The following is a 21389-nucleotide window of genomic DNA, read 5'->3' as shown; positions in this document are numbered from 1 at the left end:
TAATCTCCATACAATTCCGGGCCCTATTACAACTGACATCGAGCTCCAGATCCGTATTACCAAGTAGAGAATAATCCCACTGTGCTACTACAAGGTTATGATCTATTAATTCTTCTTCTTCTTCCTGTTTGGTTATTTGGAGACGCTAATGCATAATCTCCATGCAATTCCGGGCCCTGTCGCAGCTGATACTGAAATCCAGATCCCGTATTACCAAGCAGAGAATAATCCCACTGTGCTACTACAAGGTTATGATCTATTAAGTATTCTTCTTCATGTTGGTTTATTTGGACACACTAATGTATTATCTCTGTGCATTTCCTGGTCCTGTTGCAGCTGACATCAAACTCTGGATCACGTATTACCAAGCAGAGAATAATCCCACTGTGCTACTACAAGGTTATGATCTATTAAGTCTTCTTCTTCTCCCTGTTTGGTTATTTAGAGACGCTAATGCATAATCTCCATGCACTTCCGGGCCCTGTCGCAGCTGACACTGAAATCCAGATCCCGTATTACCAAACAGAGAACAATTCCACTGTGCTACCACAAGTTTATGATGTATTAAGTATTCTTCTTCATGTTGGTTTATTTGGACACACTAATGTATTATCTCCGTGCATTTCCTGGTCCTGTTGCAGCTGACATCAAACTCTGGATCCCGTATTACCAAGCAAGAGAATAATCCCACTGTGCTACTACAAGGTTATGACCTATTAAGTCTTCTTCTTCTTCTTCCTGTTTGGTTATTTGGAGGCGCTAATGCATAATCTCCATGCAATTCCGGGCCCTGTTGACGCTGACACTGAAATCCATATCTCGTATTACCAAACAGAGAACAATTCCACTGTGCTACCACAAGGTTATGATGTATTAAGTATTCTTCTTCATGTTGGTTTATTCGGACATACTAATGTATGATCTCCGTGCATTTCCTGGTCCTGTTGCAGCTGACATCAAGCTCTGGATCCCGTATTACCAAACAGAGAACAATCCCACTGTGATACCACAAGGTTGTGATCTATTAAGTCTTCTTCTTCATGTTTGTTTATTTGGAGACACTAATGCATAATCTCCATGCAATTCCTGACCCAGTTGGAGCTGACATCAAACTCCGGATCCCGTATTACCAAGCAGAGAACAATCACACTGTGCTACCACAAGGTTATGATCTATTAAGTCTTCTTCATATTTGTTTATTAGGAGACACTAATGGATAATCTCCATGTAATTCCTGGTCCTGTTGCAGCTGACATCAAGCTCTGGATCCCGTATTACCAAACAGAGAACAATCCCACTGTGCTACCACAAGGTTGTGATCTATTAAGTCTTCTTCTTCGTGTTTGTTTATTTGGAGACACTAATGCATAATCTCCATGCAATTCCGGGCCCTGTTGGAGCTGACATCAAACTCCAGATCCCGTATTACCAAGCAGAGAACAATCCCACAGTGCTACCAAAAGGTTATGATCCATTAAGTCTTCTTCATGTTTGTTTATTAGGAGACACTAATGCATAATCTCCATGCAATTCCGGGCCCTGTCGCAGCTGACATCAAGCTCTGGATCCCGTATTACCAAACAGAGAACAATCCCACTGTGCTACCACAAGGTTGTGATCTATTAAGTCTTCTTCTTCATGCTTGTTTATTTGGAGACACTAATGCATAATCTCCATGCAATTCCTGGCCCTGTTAGAGCTGACATCAAACTCCGGATCCCGTATTACCAAGCAGAGAACAATCCCACTGTGCTACCACAAGGTTATGATCTATTAAGTCTTCTTCATGTTTGTTTATTAGGAGACACTAATGCATAATCTCCATGCAATTCCGGGCCCTGTCGCAGCTGATACCGAACTCCGAATCCCGTATTATTAAGCAGGGAACAATCCCACTTGTGATCATAAGGTCATCTCTTATCTTGCAATAACACGCTTTGTTATTAAAATCTACTTAATTCAAAAAGATACTATCAGGAGAAAAGCTTTCTCACGACAAATTTTCACTTCGACAACAGATGTCCTCCAACAGGCTAATATTAGCCTGTCTAAATCGGACGCTAATCTGATTTATAAAGTTTTCACAAACTGTAAGTCACCATATTTAATTTTTATAATCTTGGCCTTGGAGCTTTTTTATTATCTCAGGTATACTAGATAAACAAAAGTGTTTAGGTTTAAAACTAAATGAGAGTGGATGTAAATTAACTTTAATTTTCGTCAAAAATGAACTATAAATAAAATAATTAAGTAAATAAATTGGTAAGGAATCACCGAATCGTTTGACTTTTTTAAAGAGCACTGATATTTTAAAAAAGAAAATAGATCTGCGACAAAAAAAAACTGACAGAAACAATGACATCAACAACGAATAGAGAATTTGGTAAGTGTATCTAACTAGTGACCATCCAGTCATTATAAAAGTAGCGTTCATTTTTGAGTGCTACGATAGCTATTTCATTAAACGAAAACGAATACGAATCAGTGATTGACGAAGTTAAGTTTAAAACGAACAGAGATGACTATGACAAAAAAAAAAACACTGAAGCCTAAACGAACAGAGAATGAACGATGAGGTCAAACTTAAAATTAACAGAAATTACAATGACAGAAGGAGTGCAGCCAAAAACGAACAGAGAATCAATGAGTGATGAAGTAAAACTTGAAACGACAGAGATTACTATGACCGAAGAAATGAAACCAAAAACGAATAGAGAATCAATGAATGATGAAGTTAAGCTAAAAACAAACAGAGATCAGAATGACAAAAAAAAAACCACTGAAGCCCAAACGAACAGAGAATGAACGATGAGGTTAAACTTAAAATTAACAGAAAATACAATGACAGAAGGAGTGCAACCAAAAACGAACAGAGAATCAATGAGTGATGAATTAAAACTTAAAACGACAGAGATTACTATGACCGAAGAAATGAAACCAAAAACGAATAGAGAATCAATAAATGATAAAGTTAAGCTAAAAACGAACAGAGATGACTATGACAAAAAAAAAACAAACACTGAAGCCCAAACGAACAGAGAATGAACGATGAGGTCAAACTTAAAATTAACAGAAATTACAGTGACAGAAGGAGTGCAACCAAAAACGAACAGAGAATCAATGAGTGATGAAGTAAAACTTTAAACGACAGACTTTACAATGACCGAAGAAATGAAACCAAAAACGAATAGAGAATCAATGAATGATGAAGTTAAGCTAAAAACAAACAGAGATCAGAATGACAAAAAAAGTGAAAAACAATGAAGCCCAAACGAACAGAGAATGAACGATGAATTCGAACTTAAAATTAACAGAAATTACAATGACAGAAGGAGTGCAACCAAAAACAAATAGAGAATCAATGAATGTTGGATTCAAACTTAAACAACAGAAATTACTATGACAGAAACAATGAAATCAAAAACAAATAGAGAATCAATGAATGTTGAATTCAAACTTAAACGACAGAAATTACTATGACAGAAACGATGAAATCAAAAGCAAATAGGAAATCAATGAGTGGTGAAGTAAAACTTAAAACGAAAAACTATGACCGACGAAATGAAACACAAAACGAAGAGAGATTACAATGAATGATGCAGCCAAACTTAAAACGACAGATATGTTCAACGACTAAGGAAACTCCCAAAAACTAGCAGAGATTACAATGATCTTCATCATTACACTGATGGACATCAACGATACCTAGAGTATCATTCGCGCTTTAGCGAGTGACAATAATGAAATACTGTATTTTTATTCCAAAAAATTGAAAAATTTTGATTCTAAGAATTTAATTCCAAGAAAAACACAATTTTGTGCATTTTATTCTTAGAATTTAATGTTTTAATATTAGCATATTTGTGAAATTTAATTTATTTTTAATAACATAATATGGCACTCTGTTTCATTCCTTAGAATCCGTTTCTTTGATATGTACAGAAAATCATTTAAGCGAAGAAAAATCTCATTTTCCACAACTTATTTAATTTTCAGGTAAGCTCAAATGACACACAAGCCTTTTGAGGGACTTGAGAGGGTTTAACCTAATTTGCATTCATTTATGATCGTTTTAAGTTTGGTTTCATTGTTCACCGGGGTTTCTGTTCACTTTGGGTTTAATCTCTTTATACATAACAGTTTTTCTTCGTTCTAAGCTAAGAGAACTCGAAATTTTGAAAATCATTTTTGCAAGCCTGAACGTCAGCTGACCGTCTTAAAGATAAAGGGTCCATTAGTGAATTGAGTGAACAGAGAATCCGCGGCTTGAATGAAATTTGATCAAAAAGACAGCGAAACTCCGTCGGCAAGGTTTTTAGTTGAAGGTGTAGTAACACAGGGAACCCGAAAGCTGCCAAATTGGTCAAATAGCATTTCTTTTAAGCTAATTTTTGGAGTTTACCTAGTAGGTACGCTAGAATATTTTTAGGGACTGCCCTTTCCTGAACCTAAAAAAAAATCTGCTTCGTTTAGTCGAAAAAAGGAAAATTCACCCTTTCTAATGATATAAGTTCCAGCAAAACTGAGTATCTCCATCTCCAGCACAAGACGAGAGAAGCTAAATAGTTTTTCTAACATATTTGGGGAGATAGTTGTCGGTTTGTAGTTTACTGTCGTTTATTTGAACCTCTTATCCAAGCTCTAAAAGTTATGACAAAATTGCCAATTCAATTCTAAATAATTGTGTCACACCATCTACGAATGTTTAAAATGGACTACATGGGGTGATCCTTTACGGTATCAAATCCCCTTTAGCTTCTAGTATAAGGTATATGACAATTCAAATGTCTGTTTTTGGATTAATTGTGATTATCTTTACTATCTGCACTTAAACCACTTAAATTAGCCTTATTTTGCTAGTTGCTAATTTGCCTAAATACCAGTTGAGGGAGATCATTCCCGATAAGATTACATTTAGTAGCCCGTATTCCAGCGATTGAAAAATTAACCTACAGTTGTACATGCCATTTCACTTTTAAGGAGAGACACCACAGATGTATTCCAAGGGGGAGGGGATTCCACCTCCCTGAAAAACGAAACATTTCATAAGACTGCTGTTAGTTTGTGAAAAACAACTATCAAAGAAATGAAATTGTTCATATTTGGACCCTCCAAAAACAAATTGTTGGAAACAAAAGTTGGGCCCCAGCATACCATTTTTTCTTCGTTAATCTTTACTTTTTATACAAGGTATATGACAATTTGAATATCCCTTTGTATGTATAATACGATTGTGTTTAACATATATACTTTAAATAGCTTTAACCAGATTCACCAGGCCGTAGCTTCCTTTGCTGAAGTAATGTCAATTTTTTCTAAATTTACCATTAATTAAGCTTATTTGTATTTCATCTTAGCCGACTCATCACAAGTAGTTTCCGCTCATTTTATATTTTAATGATCTCTTTACTATTCACGGAAAAATTAGTTTTATTAATTTAGTTTCTATGCGTGTTTAGTTGACATAATTTAAATACGTATATAAGTAGTAAATTCAATAAAAAAAAAATTTCCATCAAATTAGGTAAGGCTAATTCATAGCAGGTCGAACTAGGTAAGTAGTAGTCGTCGTAGTAGAAGTAGTTGTGATAGGAGTAGCCGTCGTTGGAGTACATTTTCTCTGCTTTTGCTCTGCATTTTTTTCCATTGGTTTTAAGTCAATAATTTTGGGATAGTTTATTTTGATTACTCTTGTTTCTTTCAACTTGTCTATACATTTCCTTTTTTCCAGTGGCGACGAAGAACCGAGAACATCCGTAGGAAATACATGCCATTTATTTCATTATAACTGGTGTTATCTTATTATATCTAAATTTGAAATTTCTATTCTTTTTATTGAATATTTGTGGTGAAATATATATAGTAGCTGTTGGGGTGGCGCTTCGCGCCACCCCAACACCTAGTTGGTGGGGGCGCTTCGCGCCCCCCCAAGCCCCCTCCGCGCGCGTAAGTCGTTACGCGCCATATTAGTTACGCGCCATTGTAGTTGTGTCCCTATGTCCCACCTGTGAATATAGATATATAGATATATATATATATATATATATATATATATATATATATATATATATATATATATATATATATATATATATATATATATATATATATATATATATATATATATATATATATATATATATATATATATATATGTTTTTAACTACGTAAAACTTGCGAATATACTGTCCCATTGTCTGTGCATATAAATGGATTGTCAGGTTTACCGACTCTTGAACATGCACCATATAATGGTCCATGGGAAAACAATCCGTATTCAGATTCCCTTGACCTTTGTTGATGGTGATTGCTAATCGACCATTCCCTGTGTCACCGTCGTCATTTATATATCTCCCTGTGCCCCCCAGCGTCCCCTTTGTAGTTGTGTCCCTGTGTCCCGGTAGTCATTTATATTCCTTGTGTCCCGCTGTCCCGGTCGTCATTTATATCCCCCTGTGCCCCCCGGCGTCCCCGTTGTAGTTGTGTCCCTGTGTCCCGGTCGTCATTTATATTCCCTGTGTCCCGGTCGTCATTTGTATCCCGGTGTCCCGGTCAGTATATACATTCGTTTTTTTAGTTTTGTTTTTCTCCTTTATTTTTCATTTTTTTCCTTTTTTATTTTTTTCTTTTTTAGTTTTTTTAGTTTTTTAGCTTTTTTAGTTTTTTTATTAGTTTTTAGTTTTTTTTTTCTTTAGTTTTTTTGTAGTTTTTACCCTTTTTTTATTTTTATTTTTAGTTTTTTTTACTTATGTCCTGGTCGTCATTTATACTCCCTGTGTCCCGGTCGTCATTTGTGTCCCGGTGCTTTGTACGTATAAAAAAATCCACTTTTCATGGTGACTCCAAAAATGCAAAATCTAGTAAATTTAAGTAGCTCATCAAAAGTATTAGCATATATGGCGTCAATTCGCCGAAAATTTAGGGAGTGGGGAGCAAAATGTATTTTTAATTTCTAGGCAGGTGGCCAATATGTATTTTCCTTTCAATGAATATACCGAAAAAACTGCTTTTCGATGAAAATATTCCAAAAGAGGTATTTCGCAAAATCTGGGTGGAAAGGCAAAATATTTAGGGAGCACATCTTCCCCTATCCTGCCACCCAATTGACGCCAATAATTAACATAAGATAATTTGCATACTTTTAAGGAAAGGGGAGAAACATTCCCAAAAAGCCAGGCAATCTCGATGAAAGTTGCCCCATCAAATTGCCATCATCAGCAATTTAAAATTAAACACTTTGTGGCTAATAATACCAAGAATAACTGAAATGGTTCTTTACAAGACGGCTGATGTTCCTGACAAAATGATATAATTTTAAAAGTTGTAAAGCCAGAGTTGACGGTGGGGAAAAAAACTCTAACACGAACTAGGAATATGGTTAATGTAACCCTTCTATAATGATTTTGATTAAACTAAAATAAACAAAAAGCATTCAACTATAAGATACAGATAATCTGAGAGGCCAAAGAAATAATGAGGAAATCACGAGGGCGGAAGGATTTGCCGTGAAAGTCCAATCTCGTGTCCTTTGATTTCGGCTTTTTTTATAAGGATTTCCGCTCTGAAACAGAATTTTCTTTTTTACTTTACCAAGGTCACTTAAATAATTTTTTCAGTACATAGTAGGGGGTGGCAATTAGGAGGCAGAGAGAGGGTTGTGGTTGAATCAAGAAAAGTACATTTTTTGGGGGTGTATTTTTCATTGAAAAATGACTTTTTTTGGGTGTTGTTAGGGAAAGAAAGAAAATCCAACCCCCTAGATCTTGAAAAAAAATCCTCCTCCTGTACAGTTCCCTAAATTGACGCCACTAGTACGTAGAAGCTAAAAGTTTGATTAAAATTCAGCAGGATTATCCATGGTAAAACCAAATGATGTATGTATATTTGGGTCTGTTCTAAAACTATCATTAATGATTTTAGAAACAAAATTATGGAAAATACAGCGGCGAATTATGGAGAGTAGGCCGCCAAGAACGTATATTAAATACCTAACCAACTTTATATATTAAATATTTAATTAAAATATTTCTGCATAGTTATTGTTTATCTTGCTGAGGCTAACTATCTCCGATAGTTAGCCTCATCTCCGAGTCGACAATCCGGTTTCATTAGAGATCCGGTTTCATTAGAGAAAACCGGTTTCATTAGGGATCCAGTTTCATTAGAGAAAACCGGTTCATTAGAGATCAAGAATAAAGTGTGGTCGCTATAACACGTAGGTACCTCCCGAAATAATTAAGATGGAAGATATTAATTTTACAAGATGAGCAAATTAGATATTTTTTTTTACTTTTTACAATGACTATTTGTTCGAACAGAAATATTTTTGGGTAATCAAGACAGGCTAAGAAAATTTTGAACAGAGACTTTATTTCCTAGTTACGAAAATAACAAACCTAATGAAGGGAGTCTTCTGTAAAATACACGACACAACTCGGACAAATTTGCTAACTTTGTAATATTTCCAGGCTGTTCACCAATTTTTACCTTTTCTAATGACCAGTAGAAAAGCTGTTTGAACAAAAATGTAAAAAAAATTAATCTGCAACACTGTTATCCGTGGCGTCAACTTACAGAAATATAAGAAGGGGGGGGGGCAAAATGTATTTTTCAAAATATTTTATTAAACCTGTATTTTTCTAAATTTGCTTTTGATGTTCTACCGACTAATTTTGTTCGTATTTTTTTAAATAGATTGTTACTGCTACTAGAGGGGTGGTATTTTGTTGTTTTTCAGCTTTTTCAATTAAAATACCAAAAACAACCATTTTTCAAGGAAAATACAAAAAAAAATCCAATAAAAACACCCAAAAAGATATTCTTTGTTAAGACATATTGTATGAGACAAATGCACCCCCCCCCCCCCCCCGTATCTGTTGCCAATAGCTGCGATTGTTGGCATCTTTTTATTTTCAAATTTAGTTCTTAAAGATCTCTCATAATCTTAAATTTTATTGCCTGGCATAAGAACTGTAGTTACCGGTATAAGCTGGATTGCTCATTGCTTATCCTCCGAAAAGGAGGGACGAAGAGCGAGAAAATGAAGATAATAAAAGACAAACTAACAAAGATCGCTTTCATCCATCAAACAAACGAAAATAGAAACAAGTATGTTGATTAAATATAGATATACGTTTACACTGACAGAGTAAAAAAAAAAAAACCAACAGAAAATGGAACAAACAAAAACCAATATAAACTAGTTTTAGTAATATTTTTGTTTAGTGATGAAACCAGTGAGCCTAGGCTTAGTGATAATTTGGCGGTTAAGCACAGGAGCAGTACACGCTTCGGATCACAGTTTCTTTGAATTTATGTGCGGAATTGGTTACCGATAAGTATCAGGCACAACAGAAATAAATGTAACGAACAGTAGCGAAAAGTTTTATACTCTACATTAAAGATTTTTGAAAAACATTATCCTAAGCCACTCTTCATGACTCCGCCCTAGCGGACGCGAAATGACAAGTGTTTAGCGCATTGCGACGAACTTATGGGACCAGGGCTTCCACTTCTCATGTTTTCCCATGAGATCTCATGTTTTCGGAAGATTTCTCATGCGAAAAAAAATTCTCTCATGTTCTCAAGTTTTTCTCATGTTTTTAGAGATATTCAGGTTTTTTTTCTCATATTTACCTTCATTCGACATAATCTCCCGATTTCTGTTGATTTGAGCTCTGTCCAACTTGACGTTTATGATCTTTTGCAATTTTCTGGCAAACTGCAAAATATGTCTTCATTGCCCGTAGGGAATTTCATTTCCGCGAACCTTAATTAATGAATTTATCGGCAGCTTGTCCCGTGACTCACCATTGTTGTGTTCAAAAAAGGGTTGATTTGATTTGATTCTCAGTTTATAACTTCATCTGATCTGGTCAGATCAGGTTCACTGGATAATTTGTGTACAGTAAGGACGTTCTTTGCCTTACGCGAAAGGATTTTTTTTAAGGGTAAGTACTAAGTTTACTGGAACTGGACACTTATACATCCCTGCACGTGTGCAACCCAAGAAGTAGGCCACTGACCTCTCCTAGGGGGTAGGCGGCTTTTACACTTCTATTATCTGTTTCTTTACCAAAATAACATGTTTTAACTTGAAATCAGTTCTTAAACCTGTTGCCAGTTCAAGAATTCTATAGTACAAGTTTGAACACACTATTCTCATGGATCTTATAGATATTCGGTATTTGCCAGACTAATAGCCTAGTCTATATCAAAATAACGATTTCGAGTGCCGGTAAAATCGGCTTCACAATATAGGAGGATGGCTTTTAAGATGTGGGCCAAAGCCAGCCATATCAAATCTGTTTTCAAAGAGACAAATCTGTTTTCAAAGTGCCGATGTGTTTAAATTTTATGTCACTGTGTTCAAAGTGTATTAAAAGTGTATTATTTTACTTTTCTAAGTGTGTTATTTTGTTCTGTTTTGGGGAGACCGGAAATCGCGAAAAACGGACAGAATGGAGAAATCGATGCATCAAGAACCCGATCAAACTGACTTGTAAATAAAACTTTACTCGGTCCGATAGTCGTGGGGGAGTGGAGGAAGGGGAAATCTGGAATATTGATGCATACATAAATTTGGAATGGGTGACCGGGGGTACAGCCCCCCCCCCCTTCATCTTTTTCCAGAATTCCCCAAAATTCCGGAAACCTGAAAGTTCAAAAGCCCCCTTTTTCCGGATTATTTTGATATACTTTCGGACCGGTTCGTATTCCAGATGACAGGAAGAAGACGTCAAAGAATAATCTGGAAGCCCAGACTCCGGAAGTTCCGGGAGGTGAAGACCGGGCTTAAGGCTCTAAAACATATTTTCGATTCTACTTTGTTCTGTATCTCTATTACTGACATTTTTATCGCCAATACAAGTTGTATTGGTGGTATTATACAACTGGTATGTAAGAAAAAAAAGCTGTTTTTCCCCTATATATTTTTTTTTTATTCGTTGGTGACTTCTTTAACCCATTTTCGGCCTCATTAGTGGCTAGTTTTTCCTCATCATTGTAGACTCCCCAAAACTTGTTCGTGAGTCAGGTTGTAGTAAGAAGTAAGTGGGATGTGGTAAATAGATGAGACCAAGAATCTCCCTTGTAGGTGCAACATCAAACCAGCACCAAACCCCAGTGAGTAAAAACCAGACACTACTAGGAGTGCAGAATACGTGCCTATTAGTTGAAAGCTGAGTTTAAATCGAAATGAGTGATATAGTGATCTTCTGCTAAATTTACTGAATTCAAAATATAAACAAAAGAAAATTCTCATGCAAAATCTCATGTTTTTCAAGTTTCAACGTTCTCATGTTTTCTCATGTTTTTTGGCTATGATAATATGTTTTGACAATTTCGAAGTGGAAGCCCTGTATGGGACCTATTGCTCTGACGGTTTAGGAACCTTCTAGTTTAGGAACTAGGAACGGTTTAGGAACTAGCGCGCTTTGATGTTGTATCATTTTTGGAGAAACTTTTCGGTACTACTCGTTATTTAAATTTCTGTTGTTGCATCAGGGCAGCTGAACATTTTTCCTATTTGAAGAGAAAACTGAAAGTATATTCATTAAATGGTGGTAAGTTGATTTTTGTTGGTAGGGAGAGAGAAGAGGGTTATTTCGATTGTTGAATTGGATGACTGATATGACAGAGGGTAATAGAGAGGACGGGTATTAGGAAGGTGGGGGCACGGAGGACGGGTGATGAGGTGGCGGGGGGGGACGATGGTGAGACGGCAGGCAGGTAGGGTGGTAGGGGGTTGTGGTATCTGTATGATATGGAAATGATATTACTAAAAGAGTCTTTTTTACTCTTTTGTTCTTCTTTTTTATTTTAATTTTGTTAGTATTATTATTTATTGTTGCATTGGAGTTGAAGAAATCGGATAGTATCCTATGTATTATATATATATATATATATATATATATATATATATATATATATATATATATATATATATATATATATATATATATGTATATATATATATATATATATATATATATATATATATATATATATATATATATATATATATATATATATATATATATATATATATACTTTATTGCCCATGCTGTGTAGCACACTAGCAAAACCGTCAGTTTTCATAAGTCCAGCGTTTGAAATCCCTTTGTGAAGAAAGAATTCTAACTTGACCGAACAAACAGAGCTACCCATTTGTGCACAATAGCTATGGGTTTGGTTTTTCGTTCGTCAATCAACAGCTGCAATTGGTTGCAGGGACAAACTACGAAATTTTTTCTTGTCGATGGTGGCAATTTTAGACATACATGGCAAATCGGAATAACAAGGAGCGGCTAGTCAGTCTAGAATGGGGCTATGTATAGAATGTGTGACAGGGTTGTAGATACTCGCTAAAAAGTTGTGATTGCATTGTATAATGGCTTTGACGATCAGAGTTTGAATATGTTGCAACTTATTGTGAAATATTTTATTATAATCTTTGAATTCTTTTTGGTTTCATTTTATTGATTTCTATCTAATGTTTAATTTACTAATATACATTTTTTCATAAGGTTAGGGGTTGGAAAATTGCTTACTCGTGATTTTTTCTCTATAGAGCGCCATCCACATTGAGGTTACAAACACAAACTACACAAGTTCAATAAGAACCGTACAACAACCATTCACTTTAAAGAGTGAGGCCCTTTTTTTAAAGAGAAAGAGAGAGAAGAGAGAGAGAGAGAGAGAAAAAAAAAAGAAGAAATGGATTAAAACAACAAAACCAGGATAACAACAAGAGAGGCAAAAATCATAACAAATACTACAAATTCCAAGTAACAACTCTTTCCCCAGAGACCTCGATTAGGTCTGTTTTAGGGTCAATTCTCAAGGCTAATGATTGTGCAACATCAACAAAGGCCAAGAATCGTTGGAGTGAATAGCGATGCACTTCAATAAATGTCAAATGTGTAAGAATCCGTCTTAATTTATTTACATTACAAAACTCAGCCATATGGATTTTCTCATCTTTGAAAAAAAGGAGAAACTCGATTTGAAAATGACGACCAAGTATAAATTTTTCGGCAAAAGTTGGCACGGACTGAAATCATATAATATAGTAAAACCTTAAGAAGAAATTATCAAAAAATTATGCAAATGAATCATAATCATCAAATTAATCACGATCCTTTAATATTCAAAAAGGACTGTTTTCACAGCATGAGTGTGTCTCCGCCAGAGCGCACTTTAGCAAATTTATTCCGGATATTTTCTTCCTAATAAAGGGAGGTTTGATATTTAAACGGTAATGACTTGGTAAAAGTCGAAACCGTAAAACATAGCAAAAACCTGGTTTGTGTTTTATCCAGGGTTGTATCCAGGATATTTTTCAGGGGGGTGGGCGTTTACAAAGAATTTTTTCGGGGAGATGGGGAGGGGCTACAGAAACTTTATATAACGCATTAAAAACTTATTTATATTCATTTAATTTACATTTTTACGAGTCGGACAAACATTGGGAAAGGGGCGGGTCAAACCCCCTACCTCCCTTGGATACGGCTTCGGTTTATCGATTCGGCTTTCCACTATAATCGTTAGTTTTTTCCTTTATTTGCAGAAAAATCCGTAATCTAAAGCAAGTCCAAGTCCGGATTATAAATTCAAATTAAAGCAAGATCAATGGGCAGACAAGAGAAAAAAGAAAGCTTACGAGAAATAAGTATTTAATATGGATCTTATAGGAAAAATCCGGAACCTAAACCAGGTTCAGGGCCAGATTATAAACTCAAATTAAAGCAAGATCAATCGGCAGACCAGAGAAAAAAAGAAAACTTACGAGAAATAAGTATTTAATATGGATCGTGTAGGGAAAATCCGAAGAAGATCCGGAGAAATCCGGAATCTAAACCAGGTTCAGGTCCAGATTATAAATTCAAATTAAAGCAAGATCAATCAGCAGACCAGAGAAAAAATAAAACTTACGAAAATTAAGTATTTAATATGGATCTTATAGTATGTTTTTAATGTGGCTTTGATTCTTTATATGGCAAGATTCAAAATCCAGTTCAAAGCAAAAAAAAAACTGGAAAGAAAGTGATATTTGAAATAAATCTATTTCTAAGATGTCCTCATTCTTTCGATGGCCAGATTATAAACCAAAGTTAAAGTGAGATCAAAGGATAAACTAGAGACATTAGAAAACTCACAAGAAATAAATGTTTAATATGGATATTATGGCATGTAATTAATATGGCTTTAATTCTTTAATATGGCCGGATTCGAAATCCAGGACAAAGCAAAATCATAAGATAGACTGGGGAAAAATTGAAAAGTGGAGAGAAACTGATTCTTAATACGGCTGTCATATTTCAATGTGGCTTTAACTCTTTATTATGACTAGATTCCCAGATCAAAGGCAAAGCGAGATCAGAGGCCAGACTAGGAAAATACAAAACTGGAGACAAATTGATTTTTAACATGGCCCTTGTTCTAAGAAGGACAAATTCATAATATGACCAGATTTTTATTCTAGATTCAAGCAAGATGGCTTAATTCTTAAGGGGGTCAGATTCTACACCCAGGTTAAAGCAAGATCCGAGGACAGACCAGAGAAAATGGAAAACTGGAGAGAAATCGACGTTTAACATGGCTTTTGTTCTAAGATAAACAGATTTATAATCCAGGTTCAAGCAAGATCCAAGGACAGGCCAAAGAAAATGGAAAACTGGAGAGAAATCGACGTTTAACATGGCTTTTGTTCTAAGATAAACAGATTTATAATCCAGGTTCAAGCAAGATCCAAGGACAGGCCAAAGAAAATGGAAAACTGGAGAGAAATCGACGTTTAACATGGCTTTTGTTCTAAGATAAACAGATTTATAATCCAGGTTCAAGCAAGATCCAAGGACAGGCCAAAGAAAATGGAAAACTGGAGAGAAATCGACGTTTAACATGGCTTTTGTTCTAAGATAAACAGATTTATAATCCAGGTTCAAGCAAGATCCAAGGACAGGCCAAAGAAAATGGAAAACAGGATAGAAATCGACGTTTAACATGGCTTTTGTTCTAAGATAAACAGATTTATAATCCAGGTTCAAGCAAGATCCAAGGACAGGCCAAAGAAAATGGAAAACTGGAGAGAAATCGACGTTTAACATGGCTTTTGTTCTAAGATAAACAGATTTATAATCCAGGTTCAAGCAAGATCCAAGGACAGGCCAAAGAAAATGGAAAACTGGAGAGAAATCGACGTTTAACATGGCTTTTGTTCTAAGATAAACAGATTTATAATCCAGGTTCAAGCAAGATCCAAGGACAGGCCAAAGAAAATGGAAAACTGGAGAGAAATCGACGTTTAACATGGCTTTTGTTCTAAGATAAACAGATTTATAATCCAGGTTCAAGCAAGATCCAAGGACAGGCCAAAGAAAATGGAAAACTGGAGAGAAATCGACGTTTAACATGGCTTTTGTTCTAAGATAAACAGATTTATAATCCAGGTTCAAGCAAGATCCAAGGACAGGCCAAAGAAAATGGAAAACTGGAGAGAAATCGACGTTTAACATGGCTTTTGTTCTAAGATAAACAGATTTATAATCCAGGTTCAAGCAAGATCCAAGGACAGGCCAAAGAAAATGGAAAACTGGAGAGAAATCGACGTTTAACATGGCTTTTGTTCTAAGATAAACAGATTTATAATCCAGGTTCAAGCAAGATCCAAGGACAGGCCAAAGAAAATGGAAAACTGGAGAGAAATCGACGTTTAACATGGCTTTTGTTCTAAGATAAACAGATTTATAATCCAGGTTCAAGCAAGATCCAAGGACAGGCCAAAGAAAATGGAAAACAGGATAGAAATGGACGTTTAACATGGCTTTTGTTCTAAGATAAACAGATTTATAATCCAGGTTCAAGCAAGATCCAAGGACAGGCCAAAGAAAATGGAAAACAGGATAGAAATGGACGTTTAACATGGCTTTTGTTCTAAGATAAACAGATTTATAATCCAGGTTCAAGCAAGATCCAAGGACAGGCCAAAGAAAATGGAAAACTGGAGAGAAATCGACGTTTAACATGGCTTTTGTTCTAAGATAAACAGATTTATAATCCAGGTTCAAGCAAGATCCAAGGACAGGCCAAAGAAAATAGAAAACAGGATAGAAATCAATTTTTAACACGGCTATTGTTCCAAGATGGGCTAATTCTTTAGACAGCCGGATTCCAAATCCAGGCTAAAGCAAGATCAGAGGGCAAACCAAAGAAAATTGAAAACTGGAGAGAATCCAATACTTAATATACCTTTTATAACATAGTTCTAAGGTGGCTTTAACTCTTTACTATAGCTTTGACACGGCTCATATTAGCACGGCAACAAGATGAGTTAAAAATGTCTAACGCCACAGATATTAGAATGGTACCCCGGCACGATGAGAAGAAGTGCAGGGGAGATATTCCCAGGGATCCAGATCTAAGCTAGATCCAGTATGCTTTATAATTAAGATTTTGTGTTTCAAGGAGAAGCAGAGAGTAGTAATTTTTTCCAAAACTAAAAAATTTTTATTCAGACGACCTAATTGGAAGGCTGTAGTTAAAGATGACTTTATTACAAAAAAGAGAGAAAAATACAGGTGTTGGAAAACATTGGTCCCTAGGCAACAGTTTCGACCTTTGGTTAACCTGGCCCCTCTCAGATCCCACTAAATTACTTTAACACGATTAACAGAGGAGTCTGGATAAGTCTCTTATTTACCATCATCTTCAACAAATGCAAAATATTTGCAACAAAATCGTACTATTTACAACAAAACAAAGAATCAAATATATTTTCTTTAAAAAAAATTGAATGTTTGTGTTTTTTATGTAGAGTCTGTCTTTGGTCATATGAATTAATTATTAAATCGCGTAGCCAGTTACAATGGTGAGAAAAAAAAAGATTATTGGCAACAGTGTTGAACAGGAATTTCCGCACTGTTTTCAGTTAAGCTGGAACTGGATTTCATGAACTTTAATCGTCAGTTTCATTGAAAGATGTAAAAGTACTAATAACAATTCAGCTACAGGCAGCATAGCGGGACAGATTAAAGTTAAAAGGCTATAGACAACATCAAGATGTTGTCAGGAAACGGTACGTCGGTAGAGGATATATTCTGGGCAGGAAGCAGGCTGATATCGGAGAAGAGATAATTGGCATCAGGGTTGCCACTGGGTGACTAAAAATCACTTGATTTCTTCTATAATTTAGTGATTTATTTGCATACTTAGTGAGTTTTTTAGGCAACATCAAAAATCACTAGAAATATTGATAGATCGCTATGGGTGGCAACCCTGATCGGTGTGAAAAGAAAACGTTTGAAGATGTATCTGATCTAATGAAATATCCTACTTTATATAGCAAATATTCCTAATTCATAGTCAATGACTAATCTGAAAACTACCATGTGATGTTATACGACGGGTACATAAACCAATCTACCCTTTCTTATTATAAAATCTGTAGGCGACTGTCCTCGCCAGATAGTATATGCTAAGGCTTTTCCCTATTTATTCTTGTTGTCCAAAGGTTTTCTCTGCTCGTCAGTTTTCAATAATTGAGATTTTTTTGTTTCAGCAAAGGTGAAAATAGCTATACTTGATATATGGAAAAGGGTTAAAAACCAGGATATCTTTCAATGGAATAATAGAATCCCAAAATGTAATTCTCTTCCGAGACTCGTACACGGGAATTTTTTTCAGGTGGAGGGTCATAACATTTTGGAGAGGCTATATTTGACAGAAGGCAGTTCATATTCCCTACAGTTTGAAAAAAAAATTCGAAGAAAAGGGAGGAAATATCTTAGAAACTGGATAAAGATAAGGTTTTCTATCGGTCTAGGCCCTTCCTCCAGGAATAACTTTAGGTTTTGGGCCTAAAGGAGAAATTTAAATTATCTTTAAGGATACATTTACTCCAATATAAAAATATGAAAATTCTGGAAATCTGAAAAATTAGGGAAAACTATTAAAAGGCAAAAATACATTTAAATTAGTATCTTCAACATGGGGCTTTTTTCGAAGTGGATTATACTCAAAATTTGGAAGAAGGCATTACTCTCAAAATTTTGACCGATTGTCTTAGATATGAGATTCTTATGAAAATGAAGAGTTTACATTCAATTATTTTCAATTTATAAGAAATTTAACTCAGAAACAATCCTGGTTTAATTCTTTTATGATTTGTGATTAAACTCTTTATTGTAGGCCGTGTGTGGCTTCTCACTCACTTAAGGAATAAGGACCACACCCCTATCTAAGTCGCATCTATATGATTTTCACCCAAAGTGGCATAAAACACCCATTTACTAATATGGTTCTTACTAATATTTCATTTTAAATCCAATATTATGACGGTATTCTTGTCCCAAAACTATTCTAGCCGCAAGTACATAAATATTGTAAAATAAAATGTTATACTAACCACCATTTTTGTTTTTATCATATAATCCACCACTTAAATAAGCATCCTCAATCTGTGACTTGTTTCTAAATGGATTGTATTCGAAATTTGGTGGGGGTCTTCCAAAAGGTCCACTATCAATATCATTTTCAAATTCTAAGAAACTTAATTCAGAATCAAGGAAATTTCCATGATTTGCCCCAAAGGGCCTATTATTTGGATATTCGTGATTATACCCATCATTGTAAGGTTGTCCATAGTAAGGGTTGTACCTGGAACTTGGTCGTGGTTGGTATTTATTCAGGGAAGATCCTTTATTATGATAATAATTCACTAGTGTGTTGGAGGGAAACGGTGGTCTGTTTTGCCGCAGTGGCTGAGGTGGTTGACGGGCAGGCTCTTGAAACTGCGGCCGCGGATCTGAACGAATAGGACCTTGAATTTTGGACCGATTCCCCTGGATATGAATAGGTTGTTTCTGAGGTTTTTTTGAAAATCGAGATAAAAAATCACCAAATCTGGATTGTCCTTTTCTACTATGGCTAATAAAAGAGAATTCAAAACACATATATCCATTTAACATAGTCACAAATATAAATGTAACTACATAAGGCTGAAGAATCATAATAATTTGATAAGTTATTACTGAGTCAGCCAAATTTTACATCCACTCCCACCTTAAGCTTAAACCAAACTGAACGAGCCAACCATAGTAATAATCAGAGGTGATGCACTATCAAAACCAAGACACAATAAAAACTAGCGGTTACACAGTCGCGGGAACTGAAGGCTGCAGTGGAAGATTTAATCAGCGCTTGATATTACCTTTCGCTTTCATGCGTGTATGCTTTTATTAAATTAAAAATAAATAATATGACAATTCTGCAATGAGATCAATTTCTCCTTCAACGCAATTAACCTTGAACCAAACCATTATAATAACCTCACGTTGATACCTCACACGATATATAAAAAGTTCTTATTAAATGTGGTAACTCAGATTATGAAAGACAAATAACTGAACCAATTAAATAAACTTAAGAAGTACTACAGGAGGGATTTACTGCTGACTAATTTTTTTTCTTAGTGCACGAAAGGTACAGTCTACGCCTCCAAAACACCTCAGAACTTATTTTGGTCTATAATCAATACCTCTGAATGTTCTTTGTTTTTTTGTTTTTTAATTTTGAGAGACGAGCTGATCACAGAAGATTAATCCTGTTAATATTAAACAAAAAAATAAGTTTTTTAACTGCAAGTAAGGAGCGACATTAAAACTTAAAACGGACAGAAACTACTCCGTATATGAAAGAGGTTGTCCCCTCCGCAACGCCTCGCTCTTTACGCTAAAGTTTGACTCTGTCACAACTCTACTTTTTAAAACAATAAAAAAACATTAGCGTAAAGAGCGCGGCGTTGCGTGCTTTTAGGGGGTATTCCCCCCTATTTTCTAAAATTAAGGCAAATTTTCTCAGGCTCTTAACTTTTGATGGGTATGACTAATCTTGATGAAATTTGCATATTTAAAATCAGCATTAAAATTTGATACGTTTGATGTAACTATTGGCATCAAAACTCCGTTTTTTGGAGTTTCGGTCACTATTGAGCCGGGTCACTCCTTGCTACAGTTCGTTACCACGAACTGTTTGATACAGTTGTTGTTTGATTAACCTTTATCAATTTCATCACTTTTACAAGCTCTTTACCGAGTTTTCTGCCTCAAACGATATACAAAAAGTCTCAACTGTGGTCACTGAAGTCAATAAAAATAAGTATGATTAACGTAAATAATAGTATTTATATACCTTAGCTATGAAAACTCAGACTGTATAATATGGGTTACAAGCGATAATTTGACGAAAGACGTTACTAAAGCATTTTCAGGCATGTTGAATTTGGGAATTTTGAGAAATCCTAGACTGTGGTGATCCCTAAGCATGGAAGATTATTTGACTTCTCATTTTTGGGCTAATTCTGCTCATTTTTCTGCTCATTTTTGGGCTAATGGAGCTACTTAATCTTTTGGAAAACTTGTTTACGGAAAAGGGTTCTTAAAATTAATATCATACAAGAATAAGACCTTCGCTATAGCTCTTGTATCAGCTGAATCAAAAGCTTGCTCAGATTCAATATTGAACTTGAAAATTAAATGTTCGTGAATAGTTGACATCATGGGCGCATCCAGGATTTGCAATTTACATTGCATAGCCCTTCTATAGCTAAAGTGATGTTAAATACAATGTTTTTATGTCAAGCTTATGGTCTATTGGTAACTGAGGATATCCACAGAAGAAGTTGGAGAAACTTCAAAAATATGACTCGAACTAAGGGAGGTGACTTTTTGTGTCTGGAACTGGAACCCCCTGGCTTGCAGAAACGTGGTGGGTAGAGGACTGCACTAGGTTCCTCCCTAGAAAAGGAGGTATTTAGGAAAACACACCACTGGAGGAGCTTGAATCATTGGCCTAGGATCGTGCGTTTGGTAAGTCAAGCTTATGGTATTGGTAGTTGAGGATATCCACACAAGAAGTTGAAGAAATTTGAAAAATATGACTCGGAGGAAAGTTGACTTTTCCATGTCTGGAACTGGAAACCTCCTGGCTTGTAGAAAAATGGCGGGTAGCGGACTGCACTAGATTTCTCCATAGGAGGTATTATGGAAAACACATCACTGGAAGAGCTTGAAACACTGGCATAGGATCGTGCGTTTGGTAAGTCAAGCCTGTGCTCTATTGGTAACTGAGGATATCCACAGAATAAGTTGGAGAAATTTGAAAAATATGACTCGAATTTAGGGAGGTGACTTTTTCATGTCTGGAACTGGAAACCCCGTGGTTTGCAGAAAAGTGGTGGGTAGCAGACTGCACTATATTTCTCCCTAGAAAAGCAGGTACTATGGAAAACATATCACTGGAAGAGCTTGAATACCTGGCCTAAGACCGTGCGTCTGGTAAGGTACCTGTTACTTCCTTATACGCATCAGGGCAGACGTAAGTCTAAGCAA

General features: G+C 35.6%; 1 protein-coding gene across 5 annotated transcripts in view; it reads right to left on the bottom strand.

Moving 5' to 3' along the window:
• Window positions 1-21389, bottom strand: part of LOC136037774 (serine proteinase stubble-like) — a 211102-nt gene that overhangs the window by 45825 nt on the left and 143888 nt on the right. Inside the window, exon 1 of one of the 5 annotated variants that reach the window (XM_065720585.1) lies at window positions 18407-19097. The exons of 3 other annotated variants lie outside the window; for them this stretch is intronic. In XM_065720585.1, the coding sequence (XP_065576657.1) occupies window positions 18407-19010 (604 nt within the window). In that variant the 5' untranslated portion in view covers window positions 19011-19097. Of the gene's footprint in view, window positions 1-18406; window positions 19098-21389 lie in introns of those variants that run through there. One more of the 5 variants, XM_065720586.1, reaches the window with a different exon arrangement.

This window comes from Artemia franciscana, chromosome 17, assembly GCF_032884065.1.
Source record: "Artemia franciscana chromosome 17, ASM3288406v1, whole genome shotgun sequence".
Taxonomy (NCBI): domain Eukaryota; kingdom Metazoa; phylum Arthropoda; class Branchiopoda; order Anostraca; family Artemiidae; genus Artemia; species Artemia franciscana.
This window is presented reverse-complemented; position numbering and strand designations above follow the sequence as displayed.